Source organism: Eleutherodactylus coqui, chromosome 7, assembly GCF_035609145.1.
Source record: "Eleutherodactylus coqui strain aEleCoq1 chromosome 7, aEleCoq1.hap1, whole genome shotgun sequence".
Taxonomy (NCBI): Eukaryota; Metazoa; Chordata; class Amphibia; order Anura; family Eleutherodactylidae; genus Eleutherodactylus; species Eleutherodactylus coqui.
In genome coordinates this window covers 85,046,538-85,072,191 of record NC_089843.1, presented here as the reverse complement: position 1 = coordinate 85,072,191, position 25,654 = coordinate 85,046,538, and the positions used below count along the sequence as shown (strand labels likewise).

General features: G+C 43.1%; 1 protein-coding gene across 2 annotated transcripts in view; it reads right to left on the bottom strand.

Moving 5' to 3' along the window:
* The window catches only part of MAN2B2 (mannosidase alpha class 2B member 2), a 38,201-nt gene extending 14,193 nt beyond the window's left edge, over positions 1-24,008 (bottom strand). The window contains exons 1-12 of one of the 2 annotated variants that reach the window (XM_066573307.1): positions 23,836-24,008; positions 21,493-21,639; positions 19,499-19,604; positions 17,957-18,129; positions 15,701-15,816; positions 13,485-13,662; positions 11,331-11,526; positions 11,007-11,197; positions 9,831-9,984; positions 8,482-8,603; positions 6,584-6,846; positions 1,858-2,049 (exon numbers count right to left, since the gene is read on the bottom strand). In XM_066573307.1, coding sequence (XP_066429404.1) covers positions 1,858-2,049; positions 6,584-6,846; positions 8,482-8,603; positions 9,831-9,984; positions 11,007-11,197; positions 11,331-11,526; positions 13,485-13,662; positions 15,701-15,816; positions 17,957-18,129; positions 19,499-19,604; positions 21,493-21,639; positions 23,836-23,952 — 1,955 coding nt within the window. In that variant the 5' untranslated portion in view covers positions 23,953-24,008. Of the gene's footprint in view, positions 1-1,857; positions 2,050-6,583; positions 6,847-8,481; positions 8,604-9,830; positions 9,985-11,006; positions 11,198-11,330; positions 11,527-13,484; positions 13,663-15,700; positions 15,817-17,956; positions 18,130-19,498; positions 19,605-21,492; positions 21,656-23,835 lie in introns of both variants that reach the window. The other variant, XM_066573308.1, reaches the window with a different exon arrangement.
* Positions 24,009-25,654: the final 1,646 nt, after the last annotated feature.

The following is a 25,654-nucleotide window of genomic DNA, read 5'->3' as shown; positions in this document are numbered from 1 at the left end:
TGGGGCCTACTCTACCTATTTGGTAATCTGGTACTGTTTATATTCTATGAATACAAACAATCATAAAACTTTGTAAATCTTCATTTGATATTTCTAACAGCAACTGTAGTGGCTCAGAGTTAGTGGGGCCCCTCCATAATGGTATATGTCCATTATATGCCATTATGTCAGTGTCTTAATTGTGGGATGCATCAGAGTTACGTGTATTGCACCTCTGCAGCACTGAATGGGTTAATGTCTGGGTTATGTGTGGAAAAAGTATCATGTTGTATGTCATGTGACTATGTCTTATATATGTGTTTGCAAGGATGCTATGCTAGGCAGTCTAAACTAGGCTAGACTATGCTAGCAAGTCTGAGAGAATGTTACAAGAGTCTAGTCTGTGCTAATCTAAGTCTGCAACAAGCAAGTGAACCCCACAGCGAGAAGAGCAGAGCGAGATCACACAGATAACTAGGACTGCGGATTGTTCATAATACCCCGAGAATCCTCCCTGTCACACCGCCTTCTCTAGTTGTAATCATGCCAACAGCCACGGCTCCATTGACAACAAGCACGCAGCTGTGTTCACACGGGTTTTTGCTCGTACCTAGGTGCGGACGTATGTACGCAACTAAGTACGCACAAAAACACGCTCGTGTACACGCACTCAATCTTTTTTTGTCTTTTTACACTTTTATTTTATTTGTATAATTCACTGTGGCTGAGGGGTCAAAAAAACTCAACTAGAAGCCCTTTGCAGAGAGATAAAATCTAATTTTATTCAGGAATATTAAAATAGAGGGCTATAGAACATACACACAAAAATATACAGGGTATCCCTATGGATACATAAGGAAGTGTCCAATGAGAGGGAGCAAACAGCAGATTGAGGACTCAAGAGGGTACAGGTCAAAGTCTATCTACTGCCCAACTTTCAAACAAAAAAAGGACCAATACTACTAGATGTAATTGTGTTCGGTGAAATGCCTCTATCTGATATCATAGAAGTGAAACAAACACCTGATAACAAGGTGAGATGTCCAGTCAGAGTAGGCAGGCCTCAGATGGTAAGGCGTAAGACAACTCTGAATGGGCATCTACATCTCAATTGGATAAACCTTGGACTACTGCATATACTAAGTCAGAGTTGAATCAGACCTAGAGAGTGAATGGATAACACACTTCGTATGCCAAATCAAAACGGGGATGCAATATTCAAAACTAGGACCCAGCTTATCCATTTCCAGTACCACAACTAGAAAGTGGATGCAAAAGACAAGTCACGGCCTGGAGAGATATCCAGATTAAGAAACAGGGCTTACATTAAAGGCAAATAAAAAAAGGGTCTCAAGTGATTTGGGTAAAAATAATTGAACAATTTTCATAAGAGACTATGAAAAAGTCCAATAATCAGACTAGAGGCAATACTACAACACCACAAAAGAGCAGCAAAACAATCAGCCCTGATTGTGGACTGACGACTGAAAATAATTAACAGCAAAACGGTCAGCCCTAATGGTGGACTGGTGGTTGAAATTATATCTATTTGCGATCATTGATTGCTTGTACTATATAGTGCAACACTTCCAGGGGGTGTTTTTTTTAGCCAAGCAGTGATGTCATGATATGGACTTGAAAACCACTGATTGTTTGCTAATTAGAACCGAACATTAACTAAACATTAGATTACTGATGATCAGCACACTCCCATCTTGAGAGGATCTGCATGGTTAGCAAAGAAAGAGGTAAGAGTCAGCCCAAAGGTCATACAAAAGGGTTTGGAGGGGAAACAAACACAAGGCCCTTCTGTCCTGGATGGCCAAATCTGGTCATGTAATGGAGGCTTACTTTCCATAATGGTGTAAGATCATTTACCTGAAAAAGTACTGTCGTACTTCTGTCACTAGCTTTCCTGTCACAATCTCCAGTCTGATGGACTTTGCTGCAGGAATAGCACTACCACTTGCAAAAAACATGTAGTTGTCAGATATTGGCCTAGCACCAGTATCCCCATTCGCATGATATTCCAGAAATTCCTGGGTCATCGGGACAGTATAATTTCTTTCTCTGTAATTAATAATAATTCATTAATAATATAGGGTGATTCAGAATTTCGGAACCATCAATTAACTGGGAGACACAAACGTAAGTTTTTTTTTGATGTATTAAAGAAGACAGCAGGACTTCACATGTACACCCACTGCTCTAATACAGTGCTGATTAGATCGAGCTAACATTAGTCTAAAGGTCTATCCACAACATACTACTGTTGTACATTCGGCACATATTCTTTAAATATGTCCTGACTAAGGATGAGCGAGTATACTCGCTAAGGCACTAAATCGTTCGAGTAATGTGCCTTAGACGAGTATCTCCCCGCTCGTCCATAAAGATTCGGGGACCGCTGCGGCTGACAGGTGAGTTGCGGCGGGGAGCGTGGGGGGAGAGAGAGGGAGAGAGAGATCTCCCCTCCGTTCCTCCCCGCTCTCCCCTGCAGCTCCCCGCCAGCACCCGAATCTTTAAGGACGAGCAGGGAGATACTCGTCTAAGGCACATTACTCGAACGAGTAGTGCCTTTGCGAGTATACTCGCTCATCCTTAGTCCTGACTTATGCACCTAATGTAAAGTCAGGACATATGCAACTACAAACCATGCACAAATAAGCCCAAAGATCCTATGTTACAGAAACGTATACGGTGCAGAAAACATCATCATTCGTTGGGTCATTGGGAGCCTACAGAAACATTTGGCATTTGTGCCCGGAGCATTACCTCCACATAAGTTGAAAGCAGACATAAAATAGGATGTGAATATAGCCTTACAGGCATGTGGATGGTTCCTGACTTTTGAATCTAATGATATGCAGTAAAATGGCTATATTCCTGATCCATCAGTCACATGCATCATCAGGAGTGTTCTCAGCAATACTGATTGGGCGGGCAGACAGACCGCTGGGCATTAGGGCAGTGCTCCATGACACACTGTCAGATCAACATCAATGCCCAGTTATGGCACTCCTGCAAGTTCACATTGAATATCTACCTTTTAACCCTTTCCAATCCAATTTGTATTCTGGTTTTCCTAGGGGGCTTACTGTTTCTGCCATTATGCAACAGCGCTATATGCTGGCTAAAGCCAGTACTGCATGAGGTGACATGTTGGATGGGCTCCGACAGCAGAGAGGCTAGCAATATACAGTAAGAGAACCCTGTCGGACGTCTTCCAACATCGGAGCTGTACAGCCTTAAATCATAATGTCTTCAGAGGTCAGACAGTGGATTGGAAAGGGTTAATGCAATGTCATTTTTTGGCAACTGTGGACATGAATATAGAAAAGGACATAAAATAACTCAAATTCAGAACAAAAGTAAAACAGCAGAGAATTTAAATTTATACGGCAAATAATTCATTGTGGATTTGTGCTTTAACATTGAGGAGAATTTCACTTAAAACCAACAATTTATTTTTATACTTGCCTGGCTTATGTTGTAATTGTACTTTTAAAGGGGTTGCTGTTTTAGAAAAAACATTTTTACACATCCCATTACAGAATTCTGCGTTAATGGAGAGAGGTCCTATGCTCCGGATCCTCATCTATTGGCAAGTGTCTCCCCATATGGAGGAGCTCTCCTGTCCTGCATTATGGTGCGTTAGATGGAACAATAATAATTGATCACAAAATCACTCAAACAAATGAAAGAGAACAATAATCGTTCCGTTTAAACGCGAGCCGACGACTGAATGACAAACGGGAATCATGAAGTTCTCATTCGGCGTTCAGCTTCAGCTGGCATAAAAATTAGCACCCACTTCTGCAGTTGTCGGGCTCTTTTCACACTAATCATTCAGGGTTTCACATAGTAATGTGAAACACTGAGCGATAAGTAACCAATTCTCAACATGAATTGTACATGATGTCACCAGCTTGTTTGCTCAAGCAAATGAGAATCATGGGATTCTCGATCTGTGTAAAAGAATCATTACACAGGTAACCCTTTGATTTCAGTAGGCATGGTGTAATGCTTCATTTCACCTGTGGAGGCACACTTGCCAGACTTGCCCACAGATTACATCTGATCGCTGGAAGTTCCATTAGGGGGAAACTTTGTAATCATCTTAAGACCCTTTTACACTGGAAGATAATCACTCAGATTCTCACTGGGAATCTGAATGATAATTGTTCAGTATAAATGCGGCAGCAATTGGATGACAAACTATAAGACCCCCTGTCCACGACCGTGAAATCACCGGCAATTTACAAATCACTCAGGCTGAAGCTTTCAATAGCGTTGCTATGGAAAGCGCCGGCCCCATGTCCATGAGTGGAGAATTATTGCGATTCTCCGCTCGCTGCGGGCAATTCGCAGCATGCTGCGAATTTCCCCGATTCTCTGCGGTCAGTCTATTAGATTAGGCTGACCGGCAGAGTTTCGTGTGCGGCTTCTGCTCCCGGTCGGCGGCTCCCGTGGCGGCAGGGGCGTAACTTTAGAGGATGCAGGGGATGCGGTTGCACCCGGGCCCAGGATCCTTAGGGGGCCCATTAAGCCTCTCTTCTCCATATAGGGTACTAGTACTAGTACTACGAGTAAAGCATTATAGTTGGGGGCCCTGTTACAAGTTTTGCATCGGGGCCCGGAAGCTTCAAGTTACGCCTCTGCGTGGCGGAGATCTGCCATGGGACTTCGCAACGCCCGGGGACAGCCGGCTTAACTCGTTCATTGTTCAGTTTCTGCATGCATAATAAGACAACGACCAGTGTTTGTAAACAGCCAGTCTTTTATCTTTGAATGACTCCCTGTTTGCTGTCAATTGAGGCGGGCGGCACGATTTCCAGCCCACTCCGCCTCCATTCACTGAGCGCTCCTTGCGCCTGTGTGAATGCACAAGGTCAATTATTGCTGGGATGATTGTGTGAAAAGACCCTTACTGTCAAGGGATATCTCTAAAAAGGGAAAAGATAACCAGCTCACCACCCCTGTGAACACTCAACTACTCTGGAGCACAGATCCTACATAGCCAGGTAGCAGTCATGGAGGCAAAAAAAGTTGCCCAGCTCTACGAACAACTATTAGCAGGTAGTGTTAGAACTCTGCTAAAAGTCAGGTTTGCCATGACCTCAAACCAAGCGTTTAGCAAAGTTGTACTTGAAAAAGGGTTCTACTGGTTTGATTCGCTCAACACAAGGCTTGAACGCTTGTGTGTAGCACTGTCTAAGTGCATTAAAAACCTTGTATAACACTTTCAGAATGTTATACAGGACTTTTATGGTTCTTAGGTGTGCTACACACCGGTTTTATGGGTTGTGGCGAAATTCCATTTCAAATTAATTCAAACCAGGCAGAAGTTTGGGGAAAAATTCAGGAACCAGCCGAAATGAAGTTGTCAAAAGTTAGCTCATCACTATTAGGCTTTATTCACACGAGCGTATATACGCAGCTAGTTACCCGTGTAAATACGCCGGGCCATCTGAATGAATGCATTGGATTAATAGCTGCGTATATACGCTCATGTGAATAAAGCTTTAGTGAGTAAAACATTTATTTGAGACAATTAAAATCCAGAGCAATTTAACTTCCCACATGAAACACATTTCAGGCATTAGAGACGTCCTTCATTGAAACTCACTTTTAACTTACTAATCATGGAGCTGGGCAACTCCCCTTTCCTACAATTCTAAGTAGGCACTATCAAAAGGGAACATTTCCTTAAAGAGGTTATCCAGTTACCGAACAACCCCATGTCAATAGGGCTGCCTGCATTAAAATAATAAAGTCACATACATACACACACACATATACATATATATATATATACATATATATATATACACACACACATATATATATATATATATATATATATATATATATTATATATATACACACACACCCCTCCGGGGCTGCAGGGATCCAGCACTGCAGTCCCGCTGTGGTGTCGGTGATTGTTTTGATACATGACATTACAGGAAATAGGTTATCAGTATGTATATGAAGCCATGAACTGCTTTCTATAGACAAGAACAAGCCTAGACAACCTCTACATGAAGCCAATATCTGGATGCCAAAAGTTATAACGTTTATGTACTCTCCAGAGAACTGTCTCTATGTTTACATTTTTTTACAACCCCTTCATAGTGACCCCCCCGATCCTGTACAAACCAGGCTGACTGCACCATTTCTTTGACTATCTGATGCACACTGTACATTAGTAGTACATCAGAAGTCAAAGGTCATGAAGGGTATTGTTTCTCCTTAGGCAGAGAGCCTAGAAGGTGTGAGGAGACTTCTAAGGCCATTCATGCTCCTCTGGGAAATGTGCAGAGGGAGCAGTACCTCCACAGCGCCACCTATTGACTTGCAGGAATGATGCCTTCCAATAGGTGGTACTGTAGAGGTATTGTTCCATTTTCCCATTCAGGCATCAAAGACACTACATACCGCTCTCATTGCCCAGTTCTGCTTAGGCAGCAGTGCTAGCTAATCAAAGTACTGATACACTACCAGAGTGCAGTAGATGGTCAATGCAGCAGTGCGGCTACCATGATTTGTCTGGAAGCAGAAAGTCACTTTAAAATTAAAAACATATATAAAAAGATCTCACCTATCTGTTATACTGACAAGCATTTTAGTGCTCAGGTCTATCCATAAAGTGTAGCAGTCGTTGGACAAAGGCATCATCTTGTTGCTGTTTTTTGTGCTACCCGATGGCTGTCTATTAAACTTCACCTGTCTTCCCACATTAATTGTCTTCTCACTTGGCTCAGTATTCTCTGTCTTTATGGAATACCTCCTATAGCCAAGACCTGGCAGGACAACAAGTACATACAAGTCGAAAGCATGACCGGTATCACTGGAGTTGTGTATCTGAAATAAAATTATTAGGCCAAATTGAATGAATATATGAAATATAAAGCTTGAAAAAAATGGAAATGTTCTTCAAAAGAATCATATCCATATCGCATTGGCTACCATTTTGCCATGTTTTAGCCCATAATGTGAAACGAAAAAAAGGTTTGGTACTGTGTTAGCCAGTAGAGCAATGTGTGATTGTTCTCAGTGAGAGAAACCACGTAATCTTGTAGATATGATACCTTTTAATGGCTAACAAAAATACATGATGTTACAGCAAGCTTTCGGAGATATCTTGCCCCCCTCGCCAGTCTATTGAATTAAACTAGTTTGGATGGGACAATAGAGAGATAAGACGCATCAAAAAACAGTCCTGAGCTCAGTGGACTGATTTACAATGTATGTCTCCGCTCTGTTTGTTGTTTTAAGTTTTGAGTGCAAAACAGTTCCAAATTTCTGTGTGTGAACATTTATTTAGATCAAGAGCAATGTGTTCTCCTCCCCTCTGCATCTGTAGGTTATAATTATGTGCCATCCAAACTAGTTTCATTCAATAGCCTGACGAAGGGGGCGAGACATCCCCGAAAGCTCGCTGGAACATCATGTATTTTTGCTGGCCATTAAAAAGGTATCACATGTACAAGATTACTTAGCCCATAATAAAATACATAAATGGTCTCAAGGATTACGGACCTTTACCCCTGCTAATCCTGGGGAGTTCCTTCTACTGGTTTCTACAAATGTGATTGAACACGTGATAAGAGACAAGTTTTTATAGAATAGTTGTCCCTGAGAAAGCAGTCTAAAAAAAAAAAAATTATAACATTTCCCTAGGGCCAGGCTAACATTTCTGGTTTGCTTTTGTAATACTTTTACTGTATTCTGCAGTTTTATGCTAATGACTTCAATGGCAAAAACGTTCAAAAAAGACAAAAACAATCCATGTTGTCTTTTTTGAATAATAAAGTATTTAGATTATATTTTAGGGGATTTTATCTACAGTTATTCTTTGTCTTTGGCAATTAGAATTGTGAAAGAGGAAAATGTTGACATTACTGAAAGCATCAAAACTGCATATTGAGGAACTACCTAATACGGCTGTCACGCTCTTTCCTCTTGAACTAACACCAGTACATCAAACATACGTTAAAAATTTTTTTTTAAAAAAATGAATATCTGCTTTGGCTATGGCCAATAAACATTCTAAATATGAAGCTATTAAAGGTCAGGCAAGCAAAAACATCACAAAACTTCTTCCAAAAAGGAACAATTACAAAAACTTTTTTCCAAATCAATGAAAGCTCAACAGGGCTAAATATCAGTAGAGCTATAGGCAGGAGAGTGCAGAACGTAGGACTAGAATTGCAGAAGTGTGTTATTCACAAAAGGAAGTTGATTTATGTGGTAGGAAGTCATCCCTTACACGGCAGACAGAAGAGAAACCCGTTAATGAAATGTAAATGATGTGGTTGGTGTAGGAGCTGCGCAGAGTCTTCCACTAATCAAAAATAAGCAATGCAAATTACAGCGCTGCACAGCCACTCATTGTATTGTTCACATGGGGACTGCCATGTTAAAAAGACACCTTAGTGCTTATATCCATAAAGTCAATGCAAATCAATGATGTGCATACATTACATATATCCATACCTGTGCTGGTACAAGCTGACCAAGCTCATCATACACAGCCGTGACGGAGGTATTCAGCGCCACAGTAATAAATGTGGTTATGTTCCATGCCAGTGGGTTATACACAGTAATATGTTCAAGACCTGCAGGAAATATGAAGAGTGTATTGAAAGGCAATATCTAGTTTGGGAATTTCAATTCTTTGCTCTAATTTCAGTAATCATTATATCCCAGTTAGTGCTGAACAATATCAAAACTTTTCAGGCAATATTGAAGCAACAATATATACATATATATTGTAAAATGTGACTAATGGGGGTGACCTCGACAAAAAAGTGCTGATGGTGAAAAGGGATAGGCAAGAAGGGATTTTGGTAGGAGAACCTCTCTAAAGGGGTTGTGTTTCAAAGGGCTGTCTAAGAAAAAAAATGTTAAAGGAGATGTCCCGCGCCGAAACGGGTTTTTTTTTTTTTAAACCCCCCCCCCGTTCGGCGCGAGACAACCCCGATGCAGGGGTTAAAAAAACCACCCGCACAGCGCTTACCTGAATCCCGGCGGTCCGGCGTCTTCATACTCACCTGCTGAAGATGGCCGCCGGGATCCTCTGTCTTCATGGACCGCAGGGCTTCTGTGCGGTCCATTGCCGATTCCAGCCTCCTGATTGGCTGGAATCGGCACGTGACGGGGCGGAGCTACACGGAGCTACACGGAGCCCCATAGAGAAGAGGAGAAGACCCGGACTGCGCAAGCGCGGCTAATTTGGCCATCGGAGGGCGAAAATTAGTCGGCACCATGGAGACGAGGACGCCAGCAACGGAGCAGGTAAGTATAAAACTTTTTATAACTTCTGTATGGCTCATAATTAATGCACAATGTACATTACAAAGTGCATTATTATGGCCATACAGAAGTGTATAGACCCACTTGCTGCCTCGGGACATCTCCTTTAATTGCTGGGCAAGTGATAAAATTTAAAAAAAAACCAAAAAAAAACCTATACTCGCCTGTCTTCAGACCCCTGGGACCCAGCTCCAACCCACGTTGTGGACGGCCATCTGAAATCAGGTGACTGATGTGGCCAATTAGAAGCCTAAGCATCACCTTCTGAACTCCTAGCATCAGTGCTCACATCCTGAACACCATGATGCCAAGAGTTCTCCAGCCTATAATTGGCCGCAGAGATCACTTGACTAGGCCTTTGCTCAGCGGTTTCCAAAGGAGGTGCAACACCAACCATAGCCGACACGGAGTCCTGCAGTCTCCCCCAAGGCGGTAGGTCTATGCCCATACTTGCCTGAGGATTCCCCAGCTGGAGGAACTCTTTATCTGCCTTGATAGACGGTATTCTGATACTAATATAATTAAAATACCTTCTGTGTGTTCATTTGTCTCATAGCTGACTAGGTCCAGAATGATGGCTTCCATCAGTTTTCGTACACCAGTCATTCCTTGATGTAGATGCGCTATATACATGTCCCCGACTTTTGGTGACTCAGTACCAGTGATGCCGTCATGATGCTGCACCTATAAAGCAGAGCCCAAATATTATATACATTAGTTAGTAACCTACTCCTGTGTTCAGGAAAATTAACTTCCTTAATTTTTTAAATGTAATTTAGTATACAATTTTACATAAAATATTGAGTCATTTTGTAAATATTGTGCTTTACTAACATCCCAGCAAACAAACAAGTAGAAAATGCATTAAAAAAAGAATCTCCTGTCCTGCGTAGATAAGAGTTTGATGGTGTCAAACAGCACCTAAAAAGGGACCTTATTTTTGTCTTTTTTATGCGCTCCTCTATCCTCCATAGATTTGTGTTTTTACAGCACTGTTGATTATCAGCAGAATTGTGAATGTAGCTCTGGGGTATAATACAAGATGTAGCTTAGTATCAGTACAGGATAGATAACTATGCACTTACAAAGTTACTCAACTTTTAATATAGATGTTATGTGCTTAGTAACGGAACACCACTCCAGTTACAAAAGGTCAACATGGGGTGGGGAGGAGACAATGCAAGAGCATTTACAACTACACTTTTGAATCAACAGATAGACAGTGACACACACTGAGGGCCTATCTACACGTAACGATCAGCGCTCAAAATTCGTTCAAATGACTGAAAATGAGCGATATCGTTACATGTAAAAGCGGGCATTGTGCACTTTTTGTCTGAACGATGATTCTAAGGTGAACTTAAAATCCATCATTAAGCCGCAGAGAGATAAAGTATCTCTCAACAGACAGCATGCTGTGTTCTCCACGGGAGACAGCAGATAACATTGTATCCTGCCAGCAGCCACAAAGAGAACAATGCAGTGTGTGCGATTAGTCACATTCAGGGCTCTGCAAACAGCTCCTGGAAGCCCATTTACATGCAAATGAAGAGGATAAAGTCATTAGTGTCCATTAACACTTTATGTAAAAAGATCACTAAAACTTTCAATCATTTGAAAGATTATCTTTGCGTGTAAACGGGCCTTTACTGTATGTGTGAAATCAGAAGCAATTTAACATTTTAAGATTGACCATCAGTTTTTACCTCTGAGACAGCCCATCTGAGAGCCCTGAGCTGTTCCAGTGCCCACATTTTGCACACTGCTCCAGATGGACGCCTCATCAGATACTGAGTAAATGCAGATTCTCCCGCATAGAGCAGTGAGCTGGCTCTGCGTGCGACTCCTTTCAGGACATTTCGGGATGCAAAAAATCCTGTCCAAGCTTGGAATACATCTGCAAGTCAAAACAGTCATATATTGTCAACTATTAATACATTCATGTTCTGCAGAACAGCATGTATATTATTGTGTAGCGTTTTCTCATCTACCTGCCTATCTATCCATCGTTACAAGTTTGCCAAACACACCTGAAGAGTAAGGAAGGAAATCCTGGCTGCCTCGAACCTCCCACGTCATATTCCAGTTGTATATACTCCTAAAGTATTCTCCAAGTGTAGAATACTGTACAGTCACTCCGAACTCTGTTTTACTATTGATATATTCCAGCAGCAAATCCATGTTATTAAACTGGACAGAAGAATTGAAGAACTGCTTGTCACATCCCTGCAACAACCACCAAGAAAATCAATTACAAGCTCACCAAAACAATAAAAGAACCACATAAATCCTGCTGTAGATCCCAAAGTTACATGTGATGTTAATCTACACAGCATAAAATAAATGTGTTTATATAGGTCCTGTGATGTGCTGATATAGGTACATGTGTACAGTATTAGTGTACCTTGACGCCACCGAAAGCTAGGGGTTTGACAGGGGAAACACCCCTCTCAAGCCCCCAGCTCCCGATTGGCGGACAAGGTAAATGTCCTGGAACCTGCAGGAATGGCTGAAGCGGCGTCGCATGTAAGTCATGCGATGTCCCTCAGAGTGTTACCCGCTGCAGTGCTGCACCCCTCTTAACCAGCTCTGTATGATTGTCCCGCTGCTGTAGCCTTCCGTCCATCAGGGAGCCGTAGTGCATTTCCCACTGGCCCAACGACGTTGGGTCTATTGTGTGCAGCAGTGGTGCTGCGACCACGGTAGTCACTGTCTGTGGAGGCTGCCCTGTCACCTTCATGCAGCGGGGGCCATCATCACAATACATCGGGTGGGCGTGCGCGAGTTAAGTGGTGGCCGTTTCTGGAACGGGCCCGGCGTGTGCTGCAGGAGTGTTTTCCCGCCGGCTCTCACAGTCTCTCCCGATGCTCATGTGTGCTCCCTTCTGCAATGCAAATTTCAAAAGTTCTGGGAGTGGAGCAGTCGTCGCTTCTGGGGCGGCCCCAGCGTCTGTACCAGCAGCGTGCAGCTGGTGTCTCACAGTGTCTCTGCCGCCAGCCCTGTGGGCTCCCTGGATCACGCTGACACTCACTTTGCCTGGGAGAAGGGTGGGGGGGCTGCCTCAGAGTCAGGGGGGTTGCGGCTTCTTGGTCCCTACCTATGAGGAAGGCACTTGGACCTGCTGCAGCGGGGTCTGCTGTATGTGCTTTTCGGCACATTTTAGTGGCTGCTGAACATCCAATCAGGTAGAGGGGGCGTCACCCCCCGTCACTCTTGACTCCACCAGGACTTCCTGGTGGCGTCAAGATACACTAATACCCAAGTGTAAACCAATATGGAGTTTGTTGGTGTAATATAAATCTTATTATTAAAGATATAGCGGTGTAGATAAAATGGGCTGAGGTCCCTCGAAGCGGCTTGCAAGTTTTCCTATTTTAGCCAAAATATAAACTTGTACTAGCCCCCTCAAATTGTCTTAGATTCCACACTTATCAGAGGTATCCCACAGGCAGGTCATAAATGTCTACATTTGAAATACCCTTTACATTCTTTTTAGACTGTCCATGTTTTAGCAATGCAGCTTCCTTCTTCGCATGGGAATCCTAACAATTTATCAATACTAGTGATAAGTAAACTTTTGAAAAGTTTGGTTTGGTCTGAATTAGCTGGAACTGAATTGCAAGTTCACGAAAACTCCTAAAACTGGTGTAGAACACTGTTTAGGAACCCTGTATAAAACACTCTGAAGAGTGTAATACAGAGCTTTTATGATTCTTACACAGTGTTATACACCAGTGTTCAGAACTAGTGTTGAGCAAACTGAAGCAGTAGAATCCTGTTTCAGGTAGAACAATGCTAAAAGCTTGGTTGGGGTTCATGCCAAACCAAACTTTTAGCAAACTTCTACTCGAAACAGGATTCTACTGGTTTAGTTTGCTCAACATCAGTCTTGAACACTGGTGTATAACACTGTGCAAGAGTCATAAAAGCTTTTAAACACAGTGTTATACGCCAATTTTAGGAGTTTTGGTGAATTTCTGGTTCATTTCAAACTAATTCAAACTGAAACAAACTCTGTGAAAGTCTGACAAACCAGCCGAACCAAACTTTTCAAGAGTTCACTCAATCCTGAAACAGGATTCTATTGTTTCAGTTCACTCAACACTAATCAATACAATATGCTTGCTGAAACATATAATATGAAGAATTTTGAAGAAAATGAAGCTGATAGAAATCATATTTACCCAGGGCCACAAAACATCATTACTTCTAAACCAGGCAGCTCGTGTCTTTATATTCTTCACCATGGTCTCTGCATACTGGTGAATACTGTCACTTGTAACCGAGAGACTCATGTTGGGATAAATGCCATCCTTTGGCGGATCAGGAAACAGAGCGACTCCATTCCAGTAAAATCCTGATCTAGATAAGAGAAGAGCAATACATTCTAAGTTGAGCATTATGTGGCCTAAGAGTTTTTGTTGCTTCATGAAAAAGGTAGATTTTTTTTTTTAGAAAACTGCAAATCTGTAATAGAATCTTATTTTTGAAATCATTTCCCTTTAGCAGCTGAAAAGTTTCCAGAACATACAAATTCTCTACACTTCTACATAAGCCTGTAGTCTGTGATCAGCGCTCTGACTACTGTTGTAAAATTGTCTACATTGGCGATACATACTGTAGACTGGCAATCAGGCTGCAGGAAATTCACAACCTGTTGTAGTGGTGTATATGTAATACTGAAATGATCACACTGCTAAGCAAATTGATACTGATAATCTCTCTCTGTATATATTAAAATAAAGGTGAAAGCCCTCAGTGACTGACTCGCCACTAATTTTCTAACTTCCCAGGTAGTACAAACATGAAATTTGGCAGGGGCATTCTTTACATCCTAAATAAAAAAAAGTAATGTTGGTCGCAACTCAATTATTCAATGCTAATTGCAAAAGTAAGTGCACCCCTATGTATTGTAACTTCCCGATGTCGTACAAACATGAAATTTGGCAGGAGCATTCTTTAGGTCCTAAATAGGAAAAGTAAAGGGGTCACAACTTGATGTTTAATGCTAAATGGAAAGGTATTGGCACCACTATGTAATGTACCTAATCTAATTCTCTAACTTCCTGGTGTCATACACACATTAAATTTTGCACGACCATTCTTTAGGTCCTAAGTGAGGAGAGTGGGAGGGGTGGCATTGATACATGCAGCCTGAGGAGAATCTAACGCTCCTCTATTTGTATACATATTTTATTCCTCGATTCCTCTAAAGAAACCGCGACTTCATAAAAGTTTCCGTGTGAACAACACGTAGATACCTATATCAAATTTATTTGGCTGAAGCCAGGAATATCAGCTAGTTACATTATATTAGGGAGCTGCCATTTAAAGGGGTTTTCTAGGACTTTACTATTGATGAGCTATCCTCAGGATAAGTTATCACTAGTTGATCTACAAGGGTCTGCAGCTTGGGATCCCCAGCAATCAGCTGTTTTCAGGCCAGGCATCACTGTGGATAGAGCCAGAAGTGGACATCTCTGTCCGCATTGTAGCAGCCTGGGTTGTTAATTACAGGCACAGCTACCATGAGGACTGTGCCTGCAATGACCAACACTGGCCACTTTATGATAGTCATGTGATCACCTGGAAATTACTTGTGTCTCTGTTTTCTCCAAGAGTCGCTATTTCAATTACCAAAACTTATAGACTTTATCACACAGGCTCTTACAGAGGATGACAAAAACTCCTATCACAGTTACTGCTGATGGTTAGATGTTCTTTCCACACAGTTATTATAAAGATGACAGTTCATCCTCCCTGACTGCATATTATGGTCTTTTACTTATTTAGGAGAATATAGAGGGTAATAATAATCACACTGTCCTCCCAGCAGGCAGAGACGATACAGCCCCATGGGAAGCTCTGCTGATGCATCATGGGATTGCCAGCACAGCATAGAGCAAGAGAGAACAGAGAAATCTAAAAATCACGATAGTGTCTGGTGAGGATCAGACGATGGCTGCACTGCATGGAAGCGAATGTAAAATACATAGGAGACATCCAGCGTGTGACAGGCAATCAGGTGAGGGGTGCATGGATAGAAAAATGTTCTCACTGGAGTGGCCCTTTAAGTAAATTTAAGTACCTGCAAACAGGGCTATACATCTACAGCAAAATTCCCATTTTTACATGTGGATTTTGTTGCATATTTGAGCCAGATTTCACTCTACGCGTTGTAAAGGGTAAAATCTGCAGAAAGAAGTGACAGGGTGCAGGTTTTAAATCTGTGTCACAGGTTACTTTATGTGCAGAAAATAAGCGCAGCATGTAGGTTACATTGAGATTTGTAACATCCCATCTACCTTGCTGGTACTTTATTAGGCTGCAGAGTTTCTGCACCCAAGACACGGTGTGTGCATGTAGGCTTACAGCATCCTAATTCTTTCTACTACTATACCTGTTGCTGAATGGCAGGTAAGACGGGGTGCAGTAACTGAACTGGTCCATGACATGTGTAAAGATCTCCTGCTTCTCAGATAGGGAGCGAGAACCGCGCCAAACAAACTGCAGCTTCTACAGAGAGAAAATAAAGGAATATCCACATGGTAAATCCTGCTGCGAACCTCTTGAGAGACTTGAGCCTTTGTGCGAGGACTCATTTCTGGCAATTACAACAAACAACTAACAAATCACTCGTTTTCTTTGCGAGAAACAATACTAGTTTAAAAGGAACTTCTGGCCGCTGGCCCAGGAATGTAAGAGAACCACTAGGGAAAATGTAACGCCAAATCATAAATTAGCCTCCTCATAGGTTTTCAGTAATCGGTGATAACAGGGGAATCAGTCATGCAAACACCAGCCACAAGGGGGCGATGTTCTGTCCTGACATGAGCAGAAGGGGACATAATGTATTACAGCATATCACTTATTACAGGCATCTGCAGCCGGCTGAAATGCATAAATAAATGAGGAGAGAAAATTAAAATACAAGACAAATAGTACATACTGGGGAGACAAGACATATGCAAAATAGATGTACCCTACAATGCTGTTCAGAAATGAGAGAATTTGGGGATTTTCTCACTAAAAAGATAAGATACTGAGTGCAATAGCATTTGCTCAGTGGTAAAATAAACTTCCAACCGTTCAATGGTAAAATAGCTCACAGTGTATACAACAATATACCCCGCTTCCCTGAAAATAAGACCTACCCTGAAAAGTAAACCTACTCAGATTTTTTTGGGAGGCTTGAAATATAAGCCCTATTCTGAAAATAAGCCCCAGCTGCATTACATAAAATTACATTACCTAGCAGGTACGGTCCAGGTTCCTCCCGCTGCTCTCTGGAGCTCCAACGCGCTTCTTGCAGTCCTCGACCGCCCACAGAAGATCACTTCATGGTTATGGAATTCATAAATCCCACCTCCAGGAAGCGATGGCTGTGACTGGTTTATTGCTGCATTGATTGGTTCTTCAACGGCTGCTCAGCCAATCACAGCTACCGCGTTGTGGAGGCGGTATTTATGAATTTGCCAATTAATGCCACGACAGCCAATTCATAAATCCCACCTCCACAACACAATGTATGCGATTGGTTCTTCGACCGCTGCTCATCCAATCAATGCAGCGCTCGATGAACCAATCACAGCCATCGCTTCCTGGAGGTGAGAATTATGAATCCCGTAACCAGGAAGTGATCTTCTGTGGGCGGACGAGGACTGCAAAAAGCACGTCACAGCTCTAGAGATCAGCTGAAATGAGCCTGCTAGGCAAGTATAATAAGACAAGCCCTGAAAATAAGACCTAACACCTCTTTTGGGGCAAAAAATAATATAAGACAGGGTCTTATTTATGGGGAAACACAGTAGGAATGGTCGGGTAGGTGACTCCATCCTGCAAGTAAGCCAGAGGTGTACACTGCCTGTGCTTCCATACTGACACCTGACCAGAAGTTCATTTTACTTTTCAATTTGTGCTTCTCCACGATGGCCCTGCAACCTCACCCACAGAACCTGAATTGGCTGCTAAAGACGATACAGTTCCAGTCCATAGCAACCCAGGTTTCTTATTAATGACACCACTGCAAATGAAAGTGACGGAGTAGAGTCGTTAATGGCAAAACACTTAATGGGTGCTGTAAGACCAAATTCTCTTCTGCTAAGCAACTAGAAATGGTCCAAGTAGAGACAGGTCTGTAATGAAGGTGTCACCTGTGTCTGGATGGTAGACAACAAAACTCATGGAACAACTGGTGCCGGTCGGCAGATCAAATGACCCCCTTTCTACCGGTCATCGGTCTCTGCCATCCGGAGCCCGTTCGTTGTGTGGGTGTGCCCTCATGTAACCACTGCTCCCAACAGCAGCTTTGTTCCAACAGCCTAGATGGTGGGCGATTCATTGAAATGACCAACTCACTTGTCTATCAACGGTATCTCAACAAGAGATCCGCTACAGGAAAGTAGCCTCTGAGATTCTTTTTTACAGAGCAATGAGGTAAGCACTTTTATGGCCTCTATAGTCTAATCAGACCACAACTGTAATAATTTACATATATGCCTGAGATATAATGGAAAAGTGCTTCTCATCTCCCAGCACTAGATGTCCATCAGCAGAGCATTTACAAAAACATATTCAGGAATTTATTTTAGCTATGCATTTGTATTCCAGTCATTACACAAATACTGACATAATGATAGCCACGGTACAGTCATACCTTGGAGTCCTGCATGGCCGCTTTACTGTCATAATCAATGCGGGAAATAAGGTGGGCATTGAACCCCGACATGGCAAATATGGTAGGCGTGGTGGCAGAAGCTCCAAAGGGATCCACATGCCAAGAAAATTGGGGTCTTACTCCAAATGTTTCATACAAAAAGCCATGGCCCTCTGCATAGAGACAAATGTATAATTAAATGTTCATTAGTATTCACTCAACTGCCTAATCTACATAACCTGGTTGTAAAAGTGCTGGAAAAGATCCACAGTCCTTGAGAAGCCGGCCACTTGATATCAGGCCTGTATATGGTCTACAAATCATAATCCACATTAGTCATATGATGTTACACCACTATGAATGCAATGTCAATGAAGCCTGGCGCATACACAGGCCAATGGGAGACCAGTGTAAGAGCACAATATGTTTATGGCAAGTACTATTTAGTATCCAAATTTCAAAGCACCCCCTTAATAAAAATTCTGTATACTTTTTCCAAAATCTAGACACTACAGCAATGCCTAAAATACTGTCAATTCTGACCAGGGCATATTCAATGGGTGGGGAATTACAGGAGTTATTTACCCTTGATTACTAAACCATACTGAATGCTTCTGAAGTGTTTCAGCCTGCAACCACTAGAGACTGCTGGATTCATATGCACTTCAATGGGAACTTTATAAATACATGCGCAGTGAGCTCCCTCTAGTGGCAGCTTTAGGCAGCCAACATTTCATAATATAACTGACTTTGTGAAGGTAGAAAGGATTTGGAGGGAGCTCTGACCACTATAAAAACATTAAAGAAATCAGCATAGGTTTTTTTTTCCAAATTCATTATGTTGAAAGTATGGCGCTTTAATTGTAGGTCTGTTGTGATCTTTGTTATTCCTAAAAAATGCTATGCAAAATGCATACATTAACAAATGATACATATTATTGCTGAATAGAGATGAGCGAGCGTACTCGGCCACGCCCCTTTTTCGCCCGAACACCGTGATTTTCGAGTACTTCCGTACTCGGGCGAAAAGATTTGGGGGGCGTCGTGGGTGAGTGGGGGGTTGCAGCGGGGAGAGGGAGAGAGAGAGGGCTCCCCCTGTTCCCCGCTGCTACCCCCTGCTCCGCCACGCCTCCCCCCGCATCTTTTCACCCGAGTACGGAAGTACTCGAAAATCGCGGTGCTCGATCTCTATTGCTGAATGATGTGCAATACTAGTAAACAACAATATGACAAGGGAAGAAACGTGAGGAAATTAATCAAAATTAGTGTAAAGTAAAGTAGCTGGAGCCAAAGAAAGTGGGGAAGTAGCATTTGAGCACTGGCTGCACATAAGACATCAATATTCTAAACAGTACATAGTTGGAAGGGGTCTTGCTAAATATTTGCATAGGGGTTCGAGTTAGGCCACTTGTACCCAATTAGATACAAGCCCTCACCTCTCAGAGGCCCATTGGAGAATGAAAGCAGCAACCCAATTGGTTGTGATGGGCAACTGCTCCCTTGATTTTGATAAATCTCTCCCGCAGTGTCTGGGGCGAGTACCTGTTAGCTGTAAAATCTGATCGTCCACTGCAGCAACAGCATCATCGTGCATCACTTGTCCACCAATAATGAACTCCAATCGTCCCTCCTTTACCAACTGATGCACCTGTGTAGAACAGAAGAAATAATAGGACAGGCTGCCAAAATGACAATAGCTGATAAATGTATATAAAGGACATAAAGACAAAAGTTGTTTTCATGGAACTAGGACTTTAACCCATTAAGGACCAGCCACTGTATATATACGGCGGCTGGTCCTGGGCTTAGAGGACCGCCGATAGTAAAAATACGGCAGTGCTCCAAGTCTCCTGCCTCTGCAATCAATCAGAGGCAGGAACGGATTATCAGCTGTTAGTGACAGCATGTGACCTCCCGGGATTCCCTGCTATGCAGAGCTGGAGGATCAGACTAGACCCATGCAGCTCTGCAGGTGACTAATGTCACCACAGGGTTTGCTCTCCCTGTAATTAGGGCTCCTATGGATGCCCCAGCTACAGTGGGGAAGTGTCAAATAAAGTTAAAAAAAAGTGAATGTCCCCCAGAAGAGGTCTTGTATGACGTCATGGGGGACACAGATAGCAAAAAAACACAATTACATAAATAAGTAATACAAAATAACAGAATAAAACAACAATACATACAAAAGAAAGAATAACACAAAGCAGACGCCAACAAAAACCGTTGCCGTATGCGCCCTGTAAACCAAAACCATACATACTATATATCAAACCGTCCGAAATAAATAGAGGAACCCGTTCCCATACTTTATTTTAGTGTAAATATAAAAATAATTTAAAAAAAAAATTATAAATGTTAAAAAAAAAATCATTTTTTTAGCATTTTACCCCCAATAAAACTAAAAAACGGGAAAAAAAGTCAGTGAAAAAGATATAAAAAAAAAAAAAGTCCTGTATGTCACGGAAAAAAAAAGCGCAGCAAAAATAATTTTGATAGCTAAAGGAAAAAAAAATGGAGCAGTAAAACCGCCACATGGGTAAAATCCCTAAAAAGTGTCTGGTCCTTAAGGTACAAAACAACCCGGTCCTTAAGGGGTTAATTATTTAATAACCTTTAAGGCTGGGTTCTCACATGACGGATTCCCGGCAGAAATCTCGCGGTTTGGGTGCAGCGAAAAACCGTGAGATTTCCGCCGGGAGAAGCGTTGTTACAAAACCCGCGGCTAAAGCGCCCTGGCTGCTCGCTCTTCCGCTGCGGCCGGCGCTCCCATATAGAAGAGCGTGGCCGCAGCGGAAGAAGAAGAGGAAAAAAAAAAGAACCTGCTGCAGCTGGCGAATTTGCGCCGCAGCGCCGGCTTCTGCCACGGCGGATTCGCCGCCCTGTGTGGACGAGATTTCTGAGAAATCTCGTCCCCATAGCTGGCTAAAAGCGGGATTAGCGGCCGCAGGCGGACCTGCCGCGGCAAAATTCCAAACGGAATTTCGGCAGCAAATCCGCCCTGTGTGGATTAGGCAGTAGTTGTTGCTATTACAACGATCCAAACCCCCTGATATCTTCCTCCATCAGGGGTAAAGGGAAAATGAGCGATAATCGTTACATGTAAATGCTGCCCTGCTGCACTTTTCATTTGAATGATGATTTTAGGGTGAACTCTGCCGCAGAGAGATAAAGTATCTCCCAAAAGACTGCATGCTGTGTTCTCCGCGGGAGTCAGGAGATTACATTGTATTCTCCTGGCAGCTCAGATGAGTACAATGCAGCTGTATGCACAGCAGGCTGTGGGATTAGTCACACGCTGGGCTCTGCAAACAGCTCCTGGAGGCCCTTTTACACACAAATGAAGATGATAAACTGTTAATGGACATTAGTGTCCATTAACACTTTATGCAAAATGATCTCTAAAACTTCAATCGTTTGAAAGATATCTTTGCATGTAAATGAACCTTAAGAGCTGGGGCAATAGATAATAGGACACAGACTCTTACAAATGCACGTACACAGTCCATTCTTTGGCATTCTTTTATTCCCTGGCTCACCTGTTGCTTCTGGAGTTCTCCAGCCACAGTATCCCACCACAAGCGGAAAAATTCTTGCTCGACTACAATAAACCTTCGATGCCTAGCTTTCATCAGCTCCTCCACTACAGTTGTGTAGACGTTGGCAGCATAGGCATGCATGCTCTCCTGAAATGATAGCATGCTACATTTTATTAAAATGAGAAACTATGAAAATCAAGCAAATTTGGCCAGATTAAAGAGCTTCAGATGCAGTTACTGATGTGGGAGATATCAGGGAGCTGCTGCAGCGCCGACACAGAAGAGTATAAAATGGGATAGGTCATTATTTACAAGAGCTGGCTGAAAAAAAAAAAAAAAGGACAGTGCCAAAAACCAGTAATACAATTGCAGGCAAAAATCAGCTGTTTGATGGGGCCGTCATATTAAGGGCCGTCTCACCACAGACCGCCCCTTTAATTATTATATTCTGTAGTTGGTGTGAAGTTTCTTGCCGATTGCTCTGTGGAAAATAGCTGATTGTGTTAAAACGCAAAAACAAACGATACTCGCCTCCCTGGTGCTCCTGTGGCAATGCTTCTCTGGTCTTCATCTAGCCTCCATACACCCAACTTCCACAGTGGGTGACCGATAGAGATGAGCGCGCACCGAAATGCTTGGGTCCGCGTTAATCGAGTCGAGCTTTTCGTAAAATTCGAGAGCTCTACTCGAGTAACGAACCATATTGACTACAATGGGAGACTCGAGCATTTTTGTATGTGGGACGCCAGGTCCTGCAGCTTTTTCTTTTTTTCCTATTTCGTGTTCTCCCTCTCTCTCCTCCACCCCCACAACCCCCCACCCCCACCCAAAAATTTGCCATTGACGCACGTGCTGTGTCGCGGTGGGAAAGAGCCCAAACAGGCATGTCGCAGCGGGGAGAAGCCAAAAATTGGGGCGGGGGTTGAACACGGTGTGATGCTCGTTCGAGTAACGAGCACCATCGAGTATGCTAATACTTGAACGAGCATCAAGCTCAGCAGAGTATGTTCGCTCAGCTCTAGTGGACTAGAGATGAGCGAGTATACTCACTAAGGCACATTACTCGAGCGAGTAGTGCCTTAGCCGAGTATCTCCCCGCTCGTCTCTAAAGATTCGGGGGCCGGCGCGGGTGACAGGTGAGTTGCGGCGGGGAGGTGGGGGGAGAGAGAGATCTCCCCTCCGTTCCTCCCCGCTCTCCCCCGCCGGCCCCCGAATCTTTAGAGACGAGCGGGGAGATACTCGGCTAAGGCACTACTCGCTCGAGTAATGTGCCTTAGCGAGTATACTCGCTCATCTCTACTAGTGACCAGGTAAGTGTTCCCATAGGAGCATCAGGGAAAACAATTACGGTGTTGTTAAGTTCTTCAACTTTGAGTAACATTTTGTATTTTCTACTTATCTAGACTTGTGGCTTTTGCTGCAGATTTGTGGGTACACTACAGCAATTGGGTTCTAGTTTTAATTTCCCACTGAACTGAAACAGATCCGTGACCCTTCTGTGGCATAACCTGACATGCTGCAGATTTAAGTAAAAAACTCCACCCTGCAGATCAATTTCTGCAGGTTGTGGATAAGATCTGTTTAAATCTCATCCGCTGTGCTGCTAGTGTATTCCAATGCACAGATTTCATCCAAAATTTCAGATAATATGCAGCATTTTCGCAGCATCTAAACTTGGTCTTGCACATGCATTGGCGTATTTTACAATACTTTTTTCGACTTTTTTGGAAGTCGTTCGCAACAGCCAGTCAAATGGCAAATTAGTTTCACAAGTTCAAAATGCCCTCAGGAAAATAGACCATTCTGCGTATTTTTTTGCACAACTGAAATCCATTAAATACACACATATGAACAAACGCATTGAAATCAATGGGTCGTATTTTCTGTCTATTGCGCGCGCAATTTTTGGGGGGTGCAAATTTGTCCATACAAATCCATCCTAAGGGCTTATTCACATATCAATATTTCCGTGCGAGTTTTGTGCAATGCACACAAAACTTGCCCTAGTATGAAATTATTTTTTTGAACAGATTCTATTAAAGCGCAATTTTTTTGAAAATTGTGAAAAGTCGTACGTTGGAGTGACATCTCCAGACTCAGCAAGTCACCTGCTTGTAGCCCATAAACTTTGCTTCTAGAACTAAAGTAGCGGACGGGGTTAATGTGACTTGTGTGAACTTTGATACAAACAGTTTGTATGATGAGAAGACATGGTGGTTACAGGAATGCTGCCACACTACTAGAATATACAGAGTCTGCCTGAAGTGAAAACAACATGTAACTTTGTGTCAGCTGACCTCCCTGTAATGCCCCATGCAGGAAGTAACAGTAGCCGGGACTTACCTGCACTGTGTACACCCAGCCCACGTCCATGTGGCTGTGGGGGATGACAAACACATGGACGGACTGGGCAGAGGTGACGGCAGCCCACAGGGAGAGGAACACGAGCAGCTGCAACATTGTAGCATGTAGGACCAACTGCAATCAACACTGCAACATAGACTCAATAGGGAAGATCGGAGGGGACGGCAAGCCGCAGGAGGCAAAAGAGCTCAAAAGCGTTTCACTGCCAGTATGAGGAGTGGTGCTGCTGTAACATCTTTATTATGGAGGCTGGGAGCAAGGAGCATAGTATCAGTAATGGAGAGATCATTAACTCTTAGTAGCATGAGAGGAAATTAGGTGTATAAACTAGTTTTTTATGCCTTTATGTACAGTTTGAAAAAAAACTATTTTTTTCAATGTCCCCTTATTCTTCAAAAGGGTGAATGCCAATTGAGAAATAATGGCCCAGCTGCTATGCCAGGCCTTCTATGTGCTTAAATTGTTAGTACATACTGTAGGAGTGTTTCAGCATATTGTAATATGGATCCGTAATATAGCCATGTTCCAAATAACGTAAGAACCGTACGTCATCAGTTTTTGACTCGTATTTACCGTCATTGCTTTTACTTTCTACCTGGCAAATACTTATCCATATTTGCCCGATAATAGTTAATACGGAGGCAAAAACGTACAGAAATAGGTCATGCTGCAATTTTAAAAAGCGGCCATGAAAACTATGGCTATGGGATTGAAAAGCATAGCCTATTACACTTTTCTGACCCTTAAACAGGACCCCACCTGACCTGTGTTATTTCTAAGGGTGGCCGTACACGGGCATAAGCGCATATATGCTCGCTATCGCGGGACGTATATACGCTATTCAGGGAGCACAATCGCTGCTCAGCTGACTCAGTACGCCTAGGTGTTCTCGTTTAAGCTCATGTAATTGCGCAGTTCACTGCGTGATTTTGAGCAGACGGGGGCCTTCTGCGCACAATAATAGAACATCCGCTGTGTATTTGGCGTGCAGATTTTGCGGTCGCAAATGTGCTTGTGTGAGGCTGCCATTAGGGTTAATGGGTTCCACATGCTCTATTTTTGTACGCAATTGCATATGGAAGGCCCCCGTCCAAAAATCGTGCAGTTCACTGCAAGATTTTGCGGACTTAAACGAGCATGGGCCTATAAAGTCAGCTGGCCCGCTTACTAAGTAGGCCGCCCCACTTACTTGAACATGGCGCAATAAAATACAACAAAATGCGCCAATACGGGCGCAGTAGCCTGCAATCATGCGCCCTGCATAGCGCATATACGTCTTGGGACAGCGAGTGTATATGTGTATACACCAATGTGAAGAATGCATGCTTGTGTTCTTCTCGCATGTTTTTTCATGTGATTGTCAACGGGACTTTCTAATGTTAAAACGCATCGCACTAAAATTGCAAAGCACCAACTTGCGATGTGTTTTTAACATCAGAAAGTCCTATTGACAATTGCGCTAAAAAAACGCAGCGATATCGCAGCATTAAAAAAACGCAAGTGGGTGTGAACCCTCAGGCCCCCTGTCCACGGCAGTGTATTCACCGGCGAATCACGACGGCCGATGCTTTTCATAGCATTGCTATGGAAAGCGTCGGCCCTTGTCCACGAGCGGAGAATCATTGCGACTCTCCGCTCGCAGCGGACAATTCGCAGCATACTGCGAATTGCCCAGATTCTCTGCGGCCAGTCTATCTATCAGATAGGGTGGATCAGCGGAGATTCGGCGGCAGCTCCTGCTCTCGGGCGGTGGCTCCCGCGGCGGAGATCTGCTGCGGAACTTCGCAACGCCCGTGGA